Raw genomic sequence first — 19957 nt, 5'->3', positions numbered from 1 at the left:
CAATATTATCAGCAACTTTCAAACGGGGGAAGGGGAGCACGGCCGGTTACAGGGGGGGCTGTCAGACTACTTTTGAAGTTAACAACTTCCCGTAAGGTAAGTTTCGTGCCCCTCCTTCGGGAGATTAACAAACAGCTCTGGGGAAAAAGGACAGGTCAGGGCAGCTTGCCTTTAGGGCTGGGTGAACAGGAATGTGGTCCTGGCGAGGAGGGAGGGGGCGAGGTCAGATTGAAATACAACCCCCCTTCTTTGGGTATAAAGGGACAGTCGGAGCTGGCTGTGGTGTACTCTTGTGCTTTCGCCACACCAGGTACATCTGAAGCCCAGGGCCCTCTCACCAGCCGCCATCATGAAGCGCTTTAGCAGCCAGTCTGCGTATGGGTCATCAAGCAGGGGCCCTGCATTTGGAGGCGAGTCCTTCAGCGTCGCTAGGGGGGTGTACAGCTCTGGTGGGGCTGGCTTTGGGGGGGGCTCCTTCGGTACTGGTGCTGGCTTTGGAGGGACCTCCTCCGGTGGTGGTTCAGGCTTTGGTGGCGGTGCTGGGGGTGGCTCTGGTTTCAGCTTCAGCGCAGGGGGTGGCGATGGCGGCCTCATTGGCAGCGGCGGAGAGAAGCAGGTCATGCAGAACCTCAATGACCGCCTGGCCTCCTACCTGGACAAGGTGCGGGCCCTGGAGGCAGCCAACAGCGAGCTGGAGCTCAAGATCCGCAACTGGTACGAGAAGAACCAGAGCAGCAGCAGCGCGCGCGTGGACGACTACAGCAAGTACTACGTCATCATCGACGACCTGCGCAGCAAGGTAAGAGGGTGAGCGGGAGCCAGCATCAGCAGCACTGCATGCACGCCGAGACGAAAATCGACCCAATGAGATAAAAAGTGCGAAACGGAATAGTTTCTGCAAGATTTCCTTCGAAGCCTGTCCATAGTGCTTAGGAAAAGAGGTGGGAGGGAGGAGTGCGGCCACCACAGTGGGGTGGCCCCACTCCTCCCTCCCTTTGTTCCCACATCCATTTCTGCACCCTTCCATCCAGCCTCCAGGCTGCAGAGATAACATGCAACTAACTGGCTGTCTCTGTCACTCGCTTTCTCCATTCAGCCCCTCTCTCTCTGCTTTCCGGCCTCTCTCTCTCTCGTCCTCCCACGTTCTCCCTTTCACGGTCTCTCCTTTCTGTCTTTATTTCCTCTCGCTCTCTTCTTAAAAAGAATCTTGTACATTGTGCACAGCAAGTAACTTGGCATCGGGGCGTTTTTTTTTGTTTCCCCCACCCAGAGTTTTATATAGCGCGAACTTGACACGAATCCAATCAGGTATCAGAGCGCTTTACATAGCACCAGTTACGTTACACGAGGACACATGACAGTTATGTATGACAGTGACAGTGAGAAAGAAGGTCGGTGTGACCTGGAATTCTACTGAACGCCTCACCAGGAATATATTTAATGGGACAATCACTGCAAGTTACATAGATCCGTGTTTTGACGGGTATAAGTAGTTTTACTTGTAGCCCTTGCGCTTCACAGCGCCCGGCTGAGGCCTTTAATTTCCTGGCAAGGCTGGCACACCGGGAGGCGAGAGAGGAAGAAACAGGGACGTAAGGTTACGTCACGTCTTTCTTTGGGAGACAATATTTGGGGCCGTCGGAACTGTGGGCATGGGGGGGGGGGGGGGGTTGGTCGAGGGTGCATGGCTATCGGTGCTGGCTTGAAGGATGCAAAGAGGCAAGCTTTGACCAAAACAGACCACCGATATATAATTGTTGTAGCCCTAAGCTATTCAAAGTGACTCCTTTGGCCGTTTTCCACTTTAGTATATATCCGAGCCACAGTGTTCCCGTAACAGCTTATGTAAGGCTAGTCCACCTAAAAATATGGATCAGCGTCCCTCAAACAGTAATTTAATTTTAACCCTCCACGTGACGCCAAGGTGCCTACAAAACAGTAAGCGAGGTGAGACTCGGGGACACAAGTTGGCATGCATCGTCTTCCTCGGTGCGAGTGTAGGTAACAAGCGCAACGTATGCATTTCCCTACACGATTCAAACCCCTGGTTGATTTTAGGAAGCAAATGTCAGAGCATGATGCTAGATGGGGAGAGGTTGTGGGGTTACGGCCAGAACTGCGTACTATGAAACGCTGGAACCACGTTCTTACCTGAGCGTCGGCTGAGCATCCTGTGATTCTAGACAAATCATAATTTAATCTTCTCGTGTCAGAAAAAAAAATCTGACCGCGTGTAATGTAACTGCTGGTAAAGTAAAGTGTTCAAACATACGCGTTCTCACTAAAATAAGAAAAATTAAAATGTAGTCAGGCATTCCTGTTTAACAGCCAGGCTTGATATGTCACGAATGGACAGACCCCTTCGTATGGACCCAATACGCAGCTCACTTTGCAAGCCTAAACACTTGTAAGCAAACGCGAGAATTATTGGCATGTATATGATCGTCTTCTGTACATCTCCCTGTTCCGTGGCATATATTGCTTCAGCTGGGACACACACACTACCCTGAGAAGTGTGAAGGTCGCTTCCTCCTACAATCAAAAACAAGCAGCACTGGTAAAGTCAGTAGGCCTGTGATTTATTATGCCGGGCAGCACAGTGATCATGAAGCCAAGGATAGTGGTTAATAGATATTGTTGCTTAGTGGGATTATTCATGTCCTCTCAAGAAAGCCATTCCATGTATTTTCGCAATTTTATTCTTTGTGGTAGATTGCATTGGTAGGCGTCTGGCATACTGTTAATCTGCGACCGCATGTGGCGTTACTATATTAGAGCGAGGCAGACGGGAAGCAATCAGCAGGAGTGGACGGAGAGGGCTATATAGTTGTAAACTAGTCCCCAGGTGCACTATAAGCACTCGAGTTGAGATAGAAGGATATGCTCAACCAGCTGATAGCTTTAGAAGAGAGATACGTCACCGGACTGAGCCAAGTCCTGGCTTCTCAAGGCAATGGCTGAGAGCATCACCGGACTGAGCCAAGTCCTGGCTTCTCAAGGCAATGGCTGAGAGCATCACCAGACTGAGCCAAGTCCTGGCTTCTCAAGGCAATGGCTGAGAGCATCACCGGACTGAGCCAAGTCCTGGCTTCTCAAGGCAATGGCTGACAGCATCACCGGACTGAGCCAAGTCCTGGCTTCTCAAGGCAATGGCTGAGAGCATCACCGGACTGAGCCAAGTCCTGGCTTCTCAAGGCAATGGCTGAGAGCATCACCGGACTGAGCCAAGTCCTGGCGTCTCAAGGCAATGGCTGAGAGCGGCTGCTCGAAGAGAGCCGATTGTTGAAAGGGGCAGACGAAAAGCCCACTCTGTACAGACTGTTAGCAACAGGCATATTGGACAGACACCGGCTCAACATATCTACCTACAACTCTATTACTTTTATCACAGAATAATGTCAACAATCTACAGCACATTTATAGGTAACAACCATCCAACCCCTGGCTGAGAAGAGTGGAATATTTCCTACTTCCAAGAAAGTGATCTCATTCCTTAGGACAGCTGCCCCACACTTCCTGCATGTTCTGTACCATCACTTTATGTACAACACCTCTGAAGTATTAACCAGTTATTTTACTGTCAATAACTTTCCTGTCTTCCAGATCGGCGCTGCCACCTTTGAAAATGCCCGCTTTGTACTACAGGTCGACAACGCCAGGCTGGCGGCTGATGACTTCAAACTGAAGTGAGTCTGAGCTCAGGGGAGGGATCTCAAAATGAATTCCGTATCTTTCTGGGACTTTCTACCTCTTCTAAATCTTTCCAATCATGCAGAGAAGCGCAATATCTCCAAAACACCTCACATGAGTGTTTCACTCAACTGGCACATCTTGGAAGAACCTGACCTGTCAATGCAACCTATGGCAGGATTTGCCTGGAACTGACTGTTGTTATTTTATGGGACACACAGTGGCTGCCGCGCAAAAAAGTCGTGGGGTGGGTGGAGGGGGCACATGAAGGGGAGCGTGGGGGGTTAATAATAAAATTATAAGACTTAGCTGAAGCTGCTGGCTGCCTCTCGCTTCGGTGTTCCTCTGCTTCCTGGTCCCAGCAGACATTGGGACAGCATCATAGACTCCCGGTGCAATCCCTGTGTTGATCTCATGCTATTACCAAGCATGAGAGCAGCGTGGGGATTGGCCTCAGCGGGCTGGTGTAACGCTCGCTCAGACACAAGGATCAGTGCTGTTTCTCCAACACAGCTGTGCAATACAGCTGGGTTGGAGAAACCTTACTGCGCATGTCTGTTTGGCCGGCTTAAGCTGGCCGGCCAAACAGACATGTGCACTTAAAAGTGAACATACCACTCTATTCCTCCTCCCTCCCATGGCCCGGCCCAGCCCCTCCCTACATATGCTGGCTCAGCCAGCAGCTAAAAAATAAAACGATAATAAAATATTGTTTTATTTATTAGGGGTGTCCCATTAGATCCAGCTTTACTGCACCATTCTTATTGTCTTGTTCTTAATGCAGCACTGTATTACCTCTAGATTTAACAGTACCAATAACTTAGACTTAACAAAGCCCTCCATAATCTCTTGCCTTCATTTTAGGTTAGTGTTACTATACACGCAACCATGTGACCAAAATACTGTACACAATTTCTAGCTGGGAGTAATAGTTGCTAACTTTTAAAATTTGAGGAAAACTGTTCTGGAAGCAGTGTAAGAAGAGCTCAATCTCTGACTCTTTTAACTCTCCATATATTTATTAAAATGTTTTCCTCACAATCATAGTGACCCAGTTCGAACAAGTTGTGTACCAGTAATCTAATGTGCAATTCATTTGAACTTTGTTAAAAAAAAGCAACTTCCTTGTACAGTTTTTACGTTTTAATACACACCAAGGCCTTACTCTTCATACTTGGCTCATAGTTTAATGCTCTTCAAGTTGCTGGCTCCATTTGTGCTGATGAGGTGACAATGCAATAAGCAGCAAAGTACTTAGCTAAGGACTATGGGGAGCTACCATTACCCCAAGGATTTTCTTTTGCCCTTCTTCAGGTATGAGAATGAGCTGGCCATGCGCCAGAGCGTGGAGGCCGACATCAATGGGCTGCGCCGCGTCCTGGAGGAGCTGACCATGGCCAGATCTGACCTGGAGATGCAGATTGAGAGCTTGACTGATGAGCTGGCCTACCTCAAGAAGAACCACCAAGAGGTACAGGACAGACCTAGTGCGTTGGTTACCTGCTAAACTAGAAAGACGTGGTGGAAAGATATAGCTACAGTATAGGAAAGGTGTTTAGTACTTATTCTGTTGATCAAGTCTAACCTTTTTTCGAGAGTATGCTTGGTATCCATTGCTGTTTTTATGACAACAATGATGGAGCCTTTTTGCACTTTGCAGACATAACTTGTGTCTATGATTATTATTGCAGTTTATTAATGGAAGTGTGGTCTCTTGGAAATGGGTGATTAAGAGGGGAAAGATTGGGCCTTTAGTTGGAGAAGTGAACTATTGAAAGAGTATCATTTGATTAGGCTAGAGTGTTGGTTCTGTTTGGTAATGTTCTCTACTAAGTGTGTGATATAAGATGTATGGAAGAGTACTTTTCTTTTTTTACCAGAAATGCTGTAGAGACAACAGCAAAGCAATATATTAGGTCTTCGGCAATGGAACTGTTTACATAGCTATAGGGAGGCTGTTATTATTGATGAATGAAGCAATACAATACATCCACAGGAAATTCTGCTAAATGCTAACAATAAATTATACATACCTAAAACCTCAGGCAAATAGATAGCATTGTGTCCATTGCTTTTTCTCAGTGATTTGCCTACCATCCCACAATACTTGATCAAGTGATAAAGCTGGACCTAAGTAAAATTTGAAAGCTAGACTTCAGGATACCAAAACATACCCTCCCAATGTGTACTTCGTTGTTCTTGAAGAGTGTGCATTTTATTAAGTAGATTGTTTGTTTGGTCTAATGGGCAGGGCCTTCTTTTGACGTGGTGGGGTGGTATAGTTGCCTAAGGTAACTTGGTCTACTAAGATAAGGAGAGCGAGTTTATGCCAGAAGGCATATTTTACGGATGGTATGTGGTCTTTGTGGAGGAAGCTTGGTCCAGGGATTAAGGGCCTGATGTAAGGGCAAAGCAGTCACAAGTAAAGGGTGCAAATTGCTTATTGACTTTTAGTGACCTACTGTTCATTTTATGATGCAACCTGTGTCATAGTAGGTCGCAATACAAAACTCCCATTCACAGTGGGTCACAAAATGATCTGCCTAATAAATATTAATTTGCGTCTCCTATGGTTGGCTGTGAATGCAGCAATGGAGTCATGCAAAATACAGGAGCCCAACATTTTTTAAAGAACCCTGTGTCCATTAAATCAGATCAAGTTTCTGCTCTTTAAAAAAAATCTTCAATGTTTGGGAACATGTGAGACAGCGGGCAGTGGCCTTTTGGCTTGTTGCTCCCCCTTGGCCACTGACACTACTGGTGAGCTGCCTTAAGCGGACAGCTTCCCCTTTGTGAGTAATTTCCACTCCAACTTGGTGGTCAGTAACTGATCAATGGTTAGCAACCACAATTGCATAGCAAGCCATTGACCTATAACTTTCAGAATTAAGAGTAGGAGGGTCAACACCTTTAACAACCCAGGATTTGAAATTAGGAAAGGGTTGCAAAAATCTTTTTATGAGTTAGACAGGTATTTCCGATTCCTAAAAGAGCTTTGATATCTTGTAAAAAGCATATTTGCTGTTTAAACTCTGCAACTTTGCAAATTGCTGGTCTTCAACTTCAAAAGAGCTTCATCAGATCCTAAAATTGTTATCTGATCTGAGAAGTAAGACAAAGTGTTAGGGAGTGCAGTGGGCACCATAGTCTATTGGTCGATGGTGCATTTGAGTGGAAGTGCAACATGTATAAGGGAGTGTACAGGGTAGCATAGTCTTTTGGTAGGTGTGTTTCAGTGGAAGTGCTGTGGTAGAACTGGATCTGATATATGAGAGAGTGAGCAGGCAAGAAATATTGTCTAACAAAAGGCGCGTTGTCTAGTAATGGGTTGTGGCAGACGTGTGGACGAGTGAAAAATGGTTATATCAAGTAGGAAGAGATGTTATCTATTAGGAGAGCTGTGGACTTGAAGCACAGATGTGGTCTAATGAAATACGGCATTATGATATTACATTTGTAAAGTTTGAATCTAAGTTTCCTTACATTGTCTTTATGTGTTCCATGAGTATATGAACTCATTTCTATTGAGTCTATTTCTAGGGCACCTCCCTCTAAATCTAGTGTTTTCCACACGTTCCACAAGTGTATCAATTTTCATTCAAATGAACCAAAAGCCAATTGTCTCATTGCTGTCCCCAGGAAATGCACACTGTATCTGGAAATGTTTCTGGCCAAGTTAATGTTGAGATGGACGCTACTCCTGGACAAGACCTGACTGAAATCCTGAATAACATGAGAGCTGATTATGAGGCGCTGGCGGATACAAACCGCAGAGAGGCGCAGGCCCAGTTCTTGAAGGCGGTAAGAATCTATTTACAGCATAGCACATTGCACAATATACCGTGCATCAGCCAGTCACTGGACATGGTTTCTAGTAGCCACTAGCCCACTTCACAGAATATCATGCCTGCTGAATGCTAACTATACCCTTTTTCTCTGGTCTTAGTCTGAAGATTTGAAAGTGCAGATCACTGAGAACGTGCAGGCGGTGCAGTCATCAAAGAGCGAGGTGACAGATACTCGTCGCACTCTCCAGAGCTTGGAGATCGAGCTTCAATCCCAGCTGGCCATGGTATGTATGTCTCAGATACCGTGCAAATTGACTTTCCTCACATAGAGGAATATAGTTTTACACCCGGGAATGCATAATTTTCAGCATAATTCTTCACTCATGTATCCCTACTTAGACTCATCCGAAAACGAATTCCACTACTATGATCTCCCTAATCCATTTCTAGAGACTCTTCCCTTCTCCATCTCTCCTTTACTCATCCCAAACACCCTACTACTACTATGATCTCCCAATAAACACTTTCCAGACTTTTCCCTCTTCTATCCCTCCATTATCCTTTCCAATCCAACCAACAAACTCACATGTACACTGCTCCAATTAATTCATATTTTCCTATTATAATTCGTCACTAATCCTTTTGTGTTCCGGTGTAGCGTGCTACTCATCGAAAAGCAGTTCAACGCTTCATCAGGGGTAGTAAGCGCTATATAAATACAATTGCAATTACAGTTCACTGCCTTGTAGCCAGATTTGCACTATTTGAGTAACCTACATACTTATCTTTGCAATATTGCTGCTGCTACATCATTAGAATTACCTACAAAAAGGCAACAACATTTCAGAGGTGACTTTCCCAACAACCATATTTGGCATTCACAAATTCTATAAAATAAGATAGATCGGAGGGAATGGTGCTTGACTACATTTTGGTGTCCACCCATGTTGCCCATCCATGAGTACAGTCCACAGTAGCCAGATATTGGAGGAGGCTGTAAACTTGATTACCCAGAAGGAGAAGATAAGATGGAAGTGGATTTACCAATATGAGCACTGTTGCTTACCTTAATTATTGGATATAAAGTTCCAAGTAAAAAATGTGCATTTGGACCTAGACAGATCAGAAATAAAGCTTACAAATTCATAGAATTATTTTGTGTTGTGATTGGAGTTGAGAGGAAAGTGCAAGTTCATTAGTATTTAAGCCATTTACATGCCTGACGGAAGAAAATGATAATGATCCATCTTTCCTACTTCACTATAGCCGAAGATAGAAGCATAGATATGTCAATGTATAAGGCTTTGCAAATTCCTCTAAATACTAATGTCTTATTCTTACAGGTATATTAAAATACACTAAGATACCAGCAAATACTTGCTTTCTAAAGCATCTGTAAACTTGCTTGGTTTGCCAGCCTCTTTGACATGCCTTTAGTGCTCTAGCCTGTTCTGTAACATGCTGGGTTCTTCTCTTGACAGAAAAGCTCCCTGGAACAAACCTTGGCAGAGACAGAAGGAAGCTACGGGGCACAGCTCATGCAGATGCAGCAGAGGATCAGTGGTCTGGAGGCGCAGCTCATGCAGCTCCGCAGCGACATGGAGCAGCAGAGCTATGAGTACCAGCAGCTCCTGGACATCAAGACCCGGCTGGAGATGGAGATTGAGACCTACCGGCGTCTGCTGGAGGGAGAGTTTAAGTAAGTTTAAGTACAGAAGACCTGCAGGGATCTCATACAATTCTCTTAGAGATGCAATAATCATGTACTGGCTGGAAGGAAGTACATCATTTATAAGAAATGATATCCTTCACAGACTTTAATGGAGCGATGCTGATACCCATTCTCTTGACCCCCAAATACATCAATGGAATGCCACTAATGGCCATTCCCAATGACTCAATTGCCTTTATTGGATTGGTGTTTTTGTCCATTGTTAATACAGTGCCTCACTTAAATCATCCAGAATAGCCGTAATAGCCAAATATTCTTGAATGGATGCTCATTCATAGCCATCATCAATCAGCCAGCGACTACTCTTGAATTCAATATCCTTCACAGCAATTACCAACAGCCCACATCTTTTTAATGAGCATTAAATGACCTTTAGCTTTAACAACTTTTAATCATCGGCACCATCAAGTGCAACTAGCCCTTCAGTGAGCCTTTGTTATAGGCAGCAAAACCGCATTTAATTCAGCATTACTGTTAGGAAGCATCAGTGGCCCATTGCTTTTAGTTCTTACTCATAGCCAGCATCAATGGTAAATGGCATTTAATGGTGTCATCCGCGGAGGCAGCATAAATGTTATGAAGCCTTTTACCGAATCACTCTAATTAGCTGCATCAGAGGCTCAGTTACTTTAGAGAAGTCTTACCCTTTTGCAGCATTATTAAGACTACTGGCTTGTCCTCACGGGTACCATCAATGGCCTTTGGACTTTACAAGAGTCTCACTCAAAGGCAGTATCAATGTGCCATAGTTTATAATAGTAAAAAGAACAGATGATGGATAGCATGCTGAAGAATGCAAACATTCACCCCCAGTCAACAGATCTGGGTTTAATTTATCGTTTTTTGCCCATCACGCCCCCACAGTTTGGACCCAGTTATATGCAAATTAGTCTTGACCCTGCTTCTCCTGGGAATAATCCAACCCAAACTTCCAGGCCAGATCCTCCCTCATTTATTATAGAACAATACCCATAGGCACACTTTAGCAAACTTACTTTGAATCATAATTACTGCATTGTAGCTATCAACCACTATTACTCAAGGTCAGAAATCCAGATAGGTTGCCATTCATGAGTGTTGTACTGTTGATTTTAATAGATTCTCTTTATTACCTCCCAAGCCCGACACCACCAACCCAGCTTTTTGAATGGAGTTTGCAATTACCTAATAAAAACTTCTAGGTCGGCTTTACGGAAATCCAGCTCATGCTCAATATTCCTATTGACTTCAATGGAGACTCACGTGTGCCCAGCCTTACTGTCGCCATAGAACTTCATTAAGTGGCACTCATGGCTGGCGCCGCAGACACTCACTACATTAATTGTTCAGTACAGCGTGAATGGCCCTGTAGACTTGGACGGACTTTTACTCAACCACACTCTCAGTGCGCCTTTACACCATTATTGAGATTTATTTATACTCCCTCTGTTAGAAATTAGGGTCTCTAGTTGGCAGAGGTAGGTGCCTTTATCTGAATAGGAACCCTTGATTCTAGTCAGGGTAAGGAAAATCACTTCTAAAATAACCCCTGCTCATCCCCTTGGTAGCTTGGCACGAACAGACAGGTTTATCTCAAAGGCAGTGTGTAAAGCATTTGTGAACACATACAGTAATACAGTGAAAGCACTACAAATGGACACCACACCAATTTAGAAAAATAAGTAATCTTTATCTAAACCAAACAAGAACAAACATCAAAAATCCACAATACAGTAATAAAAATTTTACTTTCAAATGATAGAAATAGTTCAGTTCAAAGCAAATTGCAGATGCAACACTTTTCACACAAGGTACCTTGGATGCGTTGCGCACACAAACAAAAAGGGCCGCAGGGAAGGTGATGCATCGGTTCCTTACACTCAGGGAAGGTGATGCGTCGGTTCTTTGCTCCGGTGGAGATGATGCGTCAGTTCCTTACTGCTGCGCAGGGGAGGTGATGCGTCGGTTCCTTACCGGAGAGTCTGTGATGCATCGATTTCTTACTAGGTGGGGAGGTGATGCGTTGGTTTCTTACTTCTTCCCCCAACCATGCGACAAACCTGGCACCTCGATGCGATGATCCGGGACGATGCATGGGTTCTTGCAGCCGCACAACAGGGCTTGCATCGGAATCGGTGCGGTGATCTCGGACTTCGGAGATCGGTGCACTCGATGTGGCGTGCGGTGATTTCTCGAGCTGCGGGCAGGCGCTGCGACGATTTCTTTGGCTATTCATCGGAAACAGGTGCAGATGCGTCACGCTTCTTGTTGTTGCATTGCTTTTCCAGCTCCTAGCAGCCAGAACAACCTCCAGAGGCCCTGAACAGCTACAGGTACCTCTTGTCAGGTCAGAACTCCCAGCAAGGAAGTTCAGGGGAGCTGGGGGTGAAGTCTTTGTGTCCCTGAGACGTCAGAACAGGAGGCAAGCTCTTCTTCAAACCCTTGGAGATCCTCCTCAAGCAGGGGACACAGCAAACAGCAAAGTCATTTTTCCCTTTCCTTGGCAGAAAGTAGCCACTGCAGGCCAATCCCAGACAGCAAACAGCACAGGGGCAGTATTCCTCCTCAGTTTCTGCCGCTCTTCTCCTTGGCAAAGGTAATTTAGTGTAGTGTAATCTAATGTAGGTTAGTATTTGTGAATCACTGACTGCCACTCTGAAAGGAGGATCCTGGTGCTGGTTGGTTGGAGATGAGAGGGGGCCCTAGGGATGCTAAATGAGAGAAAGGCATACTCTGAGGTGTTGGGTTAGAGGCCAAGGTTCCTCTTGATTTCACTGAATTGATCTAAATGTCTGTGCCCCTCTTTTTATAATACAAAATCCTTTGTTCTCTGAAAGCATAGAGTGTCTGTGCCCAGCCAGAACTAGATCTGTCCTCACCGATACAGCTTCCTGGCAGGAGATGAAGACAGCATTAAGGAAGGCAGATCAGGCCCATCCAGGTGAAAGGAAATCTCCACCCCTACTCTAAATGCAGCCCAGGTCTCTTCAGCCCCGCCCTGACTCATCTGACTCTCCGGAGCCACTGCACCTCCCCAGCCCCTGTCACACTAAAAGCCAGACAGCCAATACACATACTGGCAGAGGCACACTGGATGGTTAAGCAAGAAAATACCTACTTTCTAAAAGTGGTATTTTCAAAAACAGAATGTAAAATCACCCGCACTAAAAGATGCATCTTAACATTCTGAGTTCAGGCATACTAAACTTTATTTTCCTACTTTGTTCCCAGGGGTTTTTATGTTTATAAGATGTTATAAACAAACTCCACATTCTGTCCTGTGAGAACAGGTAGCCTTGCAATAGTGAAAAACGAAATTGGCAGTAATTCACTATCAGGACATGCCACACACATCAGGGCATGTCCTACCTTTTACATACATTGTACCCTGCCCACAGGGGTACACTGGGGAGACCTTAGGGGTGACAAACATGTAAGAAAAGGGAAGGTTAGGATCTGGCAAGTGGTTAAAAAACTGCCCTCAAGCTCTGTGATGGCGCGCCTGAGTTACATTTACAGGCTGCTTATGTGTGTGGCACAGTCAGTGCTGCAGCCCACTAGCAGCATTTGATTTACAGGCCCTGAGCACACAGTGCACTGTACTAGGGACTGACTATTAAATCAAATATGCTAATCATGGAATCACCATCCATAACAACAATTTACAACGGGAGAACTTGCACTTTGGCACTGAACAGCAGTGGCAAAGTGCCCAAAGCATCTAGACCAGCAAAACGAAGTACAACACACAGCAAAAACACAAGAGGCAAAGGCAAAAATACAGGGGAGACCCAAGCCAATGGTGCCAGGTCTAACATCCTCCAACTGAATACCAAATTCAGTCTGGTATTCTATTTCTGTATGTTTTATTAATTTGGTTTTCATAGTTGCTAGAAATGGGATCTCTGGTTGGCCGAGGCTTGCGCCAAAGCCAGGCAGAGACCACCACTCTAAATCAGGGTTGGGGAGTTACACGCCAAAGATAACCCCTGCTCACCCCCTTGGTAGCTTTTCACGAGCAGTCAGGCTTATCCCGGAGGCAATGTGTAAAGCGTTGGCGCGCGCACACAGCAACAACACCCTAGGCCCACCACAAAAGGAACTCCACACAAGGATATATATAAAAATAGCCTTTGTATTATAATAAACACATTAGATCATAATCACATAATTTACACTGTGCCAACTGGCACTGGGCAGAATTTTACAGGGGACTATTTACACAAGACAGGGCCACATGGACCACCGTCAGAATCATCACAAATCACCAATTGTAACTGTAGAACAAATAATAAATGTGGTGCACAACCAGTAACTACTGGCGCAATAATGACCTCCGTATTATCACATTAGTATTAGACACCATCCTAACATATCATACCATGACATTAGGCATATCCACATTAGGCCCACACCTCATTAGCATACCTATATTATGCAGAGCACCCCAAGCATAAATACATTAGAGGCATAAATCACATTATGCAGGTTTGTAGAGCCTGGTGCTCTGCCTAATGTCGCCAAATGGTCCCCAGGCCAACTGGCCTTCTCTAGGGCTCCAATGCCTGTTGTCCAGCAATGTCAGGGCCTAGCTGCAAATGCAGCAACAGCCAAAACGTGCGCAATGCCCTGGCCTAAACGTAGCAGCTGCCCGCTAATTGCGGTGCAGCTGTGCAGACAAAGAAGGTGGGCACTGGGAACACGGCGCAGGGCTCTGGGGCCCTGTTCTGGGCCTCCCTCAATAAATGTAACCCAATGGCAACCGACAATGCGCCCCGATTGGCACCACTGTGCCCTTGTGAAGTCCCACTCTGGGACTTTGCAAACAAATGCCCCAAAAAGAATGACACTGGCACTGACTGTGCCACTGAAGCCCCACTGGGACTTCGTCCTGAAATGTGGCCCACTCGTTGCAGCTGCCCACTGCCAGATGGGGCAGCTGAAAAACCAACCTGGGCACTGCTGCTCACTAGGACACGGGCACCGACAATGTGGCTCTTCTCCTCTGATGTGGACACTCTCTTTGGCTCTCAGCGGCATCGGCAGTGCTCGGGGCTCTCTCCTCACCATGGGAGCTCCGCTGGTCCACTGCAGCGTCTCTCCGCCTCACCTCACTTCACCCGGGCCCCCTCCTGGGACCCGGGACTTTCTCCTTTCTGCTGCGGGAAGCGGGGTGGGCTCCCGTTCTCCTCCAATGCAGGCACTTCACCACGCGGGGCTCCAACTTCCTCACAGGAGCCCCGCCTGGATTCTTCTTCGGTCGCTAGTGCGGGGTGGGCTTCCGCCTGTCTTTAGCAGTGTCCCGGGTCTCCCCAGCTCACGGGAGGCCCGGCTACTTCCGGGGGCGCGTTACCAAGCCCCGCCCACAACCAGGGCTTCCCGGACTACTTCCGGGTCACCGTGGGCAGCGCAGCGGTGACTTCCTTCCGTGCGGAGGCAATACGGTGGCAATGAGGGGTAGGCTCCCTCTTCCTTAAACATACAAAGTGGGATGGGCACCCGCTCAACGTCGCAAAAATGCGGGGTGGGCACCCGCTATGAAGGTACCGATGCGGGGTGGGCTCCCGCTCGGTTATGAAGCATAAATCAGCGGGGTGGGCACCCGCCAAAGTAACGGCAAGTGCAGGCAGGCTACCGCGAGGTCAGCAGCACAAGGTGGAATCCCTACGCTCAGGATTCCCTCGGCAGGCTCCTCTGCAGCGCTCTGCCAGACGCCAGCCCTTCAAATTCAAAAGGCACTCAGCAAGAATAGAAATCAAGCGCTCGCAGGCGCTAGCTGCCCATAAAGTCCTGGGAAAGGCAAAATGAAAGTCTCTTTGGTGCTGGAGAAGGCCCCAGCAAAGCGCAGCCAGGCAGGCCAGCACGCAGGGACCCCCAGGAAACATCAGCTGGGTCCAGCGGCGGTTCCTCCTGGCAGAGTGTCCTCCTAAAGGAAGAACAAGCACAACAGAACGTTTTCATGGGGTCACAGCCCCTTCATTTATACTACTTCTTTCCTTTGTGTCACAGCACAGGGCTGGGGGAAAAACCAGATGCAACTGGTTTGGGAGGAGCTTTGGAGCACTTTGTTTTGCTCAGCTCCTCTCTCCTTTGTTAGGTGGGGGCTAGGTGCTCAGACGCACCACAGGGGGCGGAGCCAGCATTGTGGAGGGAAAGCCCAGCCCTATTCAGGTCCCAGGTGTACTCCTCCCTGCCATCAGCATGCAGATCTCTCCATTCACCACCGGGGCAGACCCATGCTGACTCCTGGAGCAAGGCACACCAGCCAATCACAAGCCAGACAGTCACTTCACATTTATTACACAGACATGCCAGCTTCTAGAAGTGGCACTTCTACACTAGACACAGTAACGCCGCACACATCATCGTACAGCATTCAATCTCTCGAGTTCGCACATACCAAACTCGACCCTGCACTCCTCTCACATCAGGACTTAACACGGTCACTCAGATCCCCCATGCATTCCTATGGGAGGGCAGGTCAGTCTCACTAAATGTAACACAGAGCGCACGCACTTTACACTGGGACACAGTGTTAAAGTGCCTAGAGGACTAAAACAACTAACATCAGGTCACATTAAAAGGCAAAAAGTTTTAGGGGTGAACCTGCCGGAAGGGCCAAGTCCAACAATAGTGCTATTGAGAACTGTAGAAAAGGCCAGATTTTTCTGTCACGGTGACATCAGCTAAGCACAATAAATGCTGTCAGGCCAGCATAATGTGAATAATGAGCAACCAACAGCATGATTTGAATCAGTAAAAATAATACCACACTTACAGAAACTCAACTCATATTTTACATTCCATTGTTGTTCTGTCATAATAAACCACAACTTAAATATTACAGAGTTATATTTTACAAACTGTCAGAATTGTATTCTTTAGTTTTACCTCTCTATTTCCTTATCACTGCCTTCCTAGGATTGTTGGAAAAATCGCACAGCCTTTGAGGGGAAAAGCATGGATTCCAGTTTAAATGTTTCTCAAAATCTGTGTGTCTAGAAATACTTATGTACCATTGAGTTGGGTAACAATAAACATCTCTTATTTCAGTGCCACCATAACCTTCTGGATGAATGCAGGTTTTAAAAATACATGTTACGTTATGTAGTGTTTAATTTGTAAAAAGGGTTCTCATCAAAAGGCCGCTGCAGCTTGTACCACTCATTGCCACTGCGAGCGCTGCCAAAGATAGAACCCATACAACTACTAACCATCGCACTGCTGCATGTGACAATTCAGACTGTTCGAGGCCCCCAAAATGTATATTGAATGAATAAACAACTGTTGTTCTGCTCATATCTAAATTACACAAACTGCACCACCATGTGGCAGATGTCGTAAGTGCCGGTGTTGACAAGTAAGTGTTGGTGCCAAGCCCCGGAAACCCCCGGCTCAAATTAAGCACTATAGGGCAAGCCAGATTTAGAAGATTATGCCATCTGCTGACTTGTCATTGATAATATCTGCAGTCATTAACAGGCCTTTTTTCAACAGCACATCATCTTCCCAGATGACGATGAGTACCAGTTCAACAGTTTCCTCTTCCCAAATGTCTACAACTGACGCAGTATCGGAGACATCATCGGTGGATTCCAAAAAAGGTGTGTAATACTAGGTAGCTTGCTTTTGACTCCATGTTCAGATACTGATAACACTCAAGGGTTGGTTGTCATGGGTTGTGGTTGATAATGTCTGGCGTTCTCTTCACACGGGGACCAGGGAATACAATAAAATTTTACAATCAACAGTGTCTCAGTGGCTTTCCAGATGCAAGATGTGTCTCAAGAAATAGCAACTATCTATGAAATTTGGATGACTACGTTTCCCCTAACACTTGATGAAAATAAGTAAAGAAAAGTGGCAAACTCAATGAGGACCTAAAGTTATTTTGCCTACTGGCAGAAGCAGTAAATTACAACTAAACTGCAACACATATCAATGGCTGATAGTGTGCCAACACAATTCTAACAGTAACAATAAAATGTCCAATAAAATCTCAGATCCAGTATCATATTCCTGGTTCAGAGGAAAACATGGACAAAATTGAACAAAAACTATTGAAAAGGTTTTTTTTTTTTTTTTTTAGAGTTTTATATACCGCGAACTAGACCCGAGAAATCGGGTATCAGAGCACATTACATGAGCACCAGTTTCGTTACAGATGGACACATTCATTTTTGTTAGGCACGGGGAGATTAAGTGATTTGCCCAGAATCACAGGATATTGAGCGTTGTTGCCGAAACTCGAACCCGGTTCCCCAGCCCAGTGCCTGCAAATAGACTGAAAAGAGGGTAAACAGAAAGGTAATCAAAAATGTAACAGACGGACATCATTACAACAGGATGCAGGAGCTTTCTCCTTTTGATTCTCGTTGTTTTGAATTGTAGTTGCATTTTTGGCCCAATAGCATGCTGCTCAGAGTACTTGGATGCAACAGTGTGTGTCAGTCATGTGGCCCATGTGAGTTGTGTTTTGCTGTCATGCGTGAGCAACTGTGTTGTTCGCTTATCGTGTTTCTTCTGTTAAAGCATCTTGGACAATATTAAAACTAAAGGAGTATGATCTTATGCACGTCATTTGATGGTAGTCAGGGGTCGCAACTATGACCTCTATCTTGCTCCCTGCAACTCCTGTTACTTCCTTTGCAAACCATGGCCTCAGAGGAGGCAAAAGTTCAGCCCTCCTCTGAGGCCGGGGGTCGCAAAGGAAGTCACAGGAGCAGCAGGGAGCAAGCTAGAGGTCACAGCTGTGACCCCTGACTACCTCCTCAGTACGTCCATGGAAGAGATAGTCTCTCATGTTTATAGATGCAAGTGTTTGGAGAAACCGTATGTGCCGTGTGGTCCATGAAGGAAGTTTTCTGGTGTTGTGCGTGTATGGCTGAGGCTACCTACATGTCATCGCTATGAACATATAGCTCCACTTGTGATGGAGCAAATGAGAGTCAGGAATAGCTGCATATGTCGGCACTAGGTTGGATTTTAGGTTAGAACATCTGTGTTTTTCATATTACCAATTTTGTACAAAAAATTCTAAGTTGACCTTGTTTCCTGACACTTCTCCAGATCCCAGCAAAACCAGGAAGGTGAAGACCATCATTGAGGAAGTCGTTGATGGTGTCGTTGTTGCTTCCCACGTTGAGGAAATTGAAGAGGACATGACAAATAAGAAATAAGCAACTATTACAAGGGAGCATTCTTTGCAAAGGAAAGAAGAGATTAACCAGAGAAATGAACCATTGAACACTTAGTTGACCTGCTTGTTTGATAAATGTAGGAGTAATGCGATACGCTGAGGAACGGGTACTCCATAGTCATTAGCGATCTCCCAAAAGCACCAAAGCTTTCCCCAGTGAACTGCACATGTTCCTGGTCTTACAACACAACCTTCTTGTCACCATCTTGGATTATTTTCCTCTTAACATGGTAAGCGCGCTTGGAAAAGCCAGAGGTATGTGCAGTTCCTGTGTAAATGCTAGGAGCAATGACCGACTTCCACAAATAGAGTCCGGTAGGATCCAGGGAGAGCACAAGGGCATCAACTAGTTAGATAACACCTTTGATAACCTTCCTACCTGCTATAGTAATACCAGTCATGCAACTGACAAGTCAAAGGAAAAAAAATGAGCATAAATGTATCTCACAAATTGTTGTAGCGATGAGCATTCATTGTTGAAAGGTGCTGGCTCATAAAAAATAACTACAGTTCCAATGTACACATTTTCTCTGTTTGGGTTTGTGTTTAATAAAATTTCTCTTTCAAGTAACCAACAAAGTTGTTGTAAATCTTTTTGGTGTATTGGGCATTGTAGCTCCAGGTGTTGACCTCCCTGATCTTGTCTGCCTCTTCTCCTACCAAGAATGACAACCAGATATCACAGCATGTCTTCTGTTGGTATACTATCTTACAGAGGGATGACATACAGATAACACAGCGGGACCTCTGCTGCTATACCCTTCTCATACAGGCATGACATCCGGATCTCTCAGCGTGTCCTCCAACGCTATACCTCTCCGACCACAAATTATATCCATATATCACAGCATGTCCTCTGCTGCTATACCTCTCTTACAGAGGACGGCATCCAGACATCTCAGCATGTCCTCTGATGCTATACCTCTCTAAAACACAAATCATATCCGGATATCACAGCACGTCTTCTGTTGTTATACTATCTTACACAGGGATGACATCCAGATAACACATGAAGACCTCTGCTACTATACCCTTCTCGTTCAGGGATAAAATCTGGATATCTCAGCGTGTCCTCCAATGCTATACTTCTCTGACCACAAATTATATCCACATATCACAGCATGTCCTCTGCTGCTATACCTCTTTAAAACACAAATCATATCAAGATATCACAGCATGTCCTCTGATGCTATACCTCTCTTACACAGGACGACATCTGAATATCTCAGCATGTCCTCCAATGCTATACCTCTCTTACACAGGATGGCATCCGGATATCTCAGCATGTCCTCCAATGCTATACCTCTCTGACCACAAATTATATCCATCTATCACAGCATATCCTCTGCTGCTATACCTCTCTTACAGAGGACGGCATCCAGACATCTCAGCATGTCCTCTGATGCTATACCTCTCTAAAATACAAATCATATCCAGCTATCACAGCATGTCTTCTGTTGTTATACTATCTTACAAAAGGGGTGACATCCAGATAAGTAAGTAAGTGTGATTTATAGAGCGCACACCTACCTTCAGCAAAGGTGTCCAGGCGCTGTGTTGCAGATTCAC

At 45.7% G+C, this 19957-nt stretch overlaps 1 protein-coding gene across 1 annotated transcript; it reads left to right on the top strand.

Annotated features, from left to right (window-relative positions):
- The first annotated feature begins 284 nt into the window (after nt 1-284).
- Nucleotides 285-18967, top strand: LOC146832696 (keratin, type I cytoskeletal 12-like). Its single transcript, XM_085605977.1, has 8 exons — nt 285-799; nt 3604-3686; nt 5005-5161; nt 7330-7491; nt 7637-7762; nt 8960-9177; nt 16687-16793; nt 18259-18967. Exons 1-8 carry the CDS (start codon nt 350-352, stop codon nt 18366-18368), a joined length of 1413 nt encoding a protein of 470 aa, XP_085462103.1. The 5' UTR covers nt 285-349; the 3' UTR covers nt 18369-18967.
- The last annotated feature ends 990 nt before the right edge of the window (nt 18968-19957 follow it).

Source organism: Triturus cristatus, chromosome 5_1, assembly GCF_964204655.1.
Source record: "Triturus cristatus chromosome 5_1, aTriCri1.1, whole genome shotgun sequence".
Lineage (NCBI taxonomy): Eukaryota > Metazoa > Chordata > Amphibia > Caudata > Salamandridae > Triturus > Triturus cristatus.
Note: the sequence above shows the minus strand (reverse complement) of the source record. Positions and strands in the feature narration are given on the sequence as shown.

Excerpts from the sequence above, each read along its gene's own strand:
- LOC146832696 (XM_085605977.1), top strand. The coding sequence starts at position 350 with ATGAAGCGCTTTAGCAGCCAGTCTGCGTATGGGTCATCAAGCAGGGGC. Across the intron at positions 7,763-8,959 it reads TTCAATCCCAGCTGGCCATG|AAAAGCTCCCTGGAACAAAC; the intron begins GTATGTATGTCT and ends TTCTCTTGACAG. Across the intron at positions 16,794-18,258 it reads ATCGGTGGATTCCAAAAAAG|ATCCCAGCAAAACCAGGAAG; the intron begins GTGTGTAATACT and ends ACACTTCTCCAG.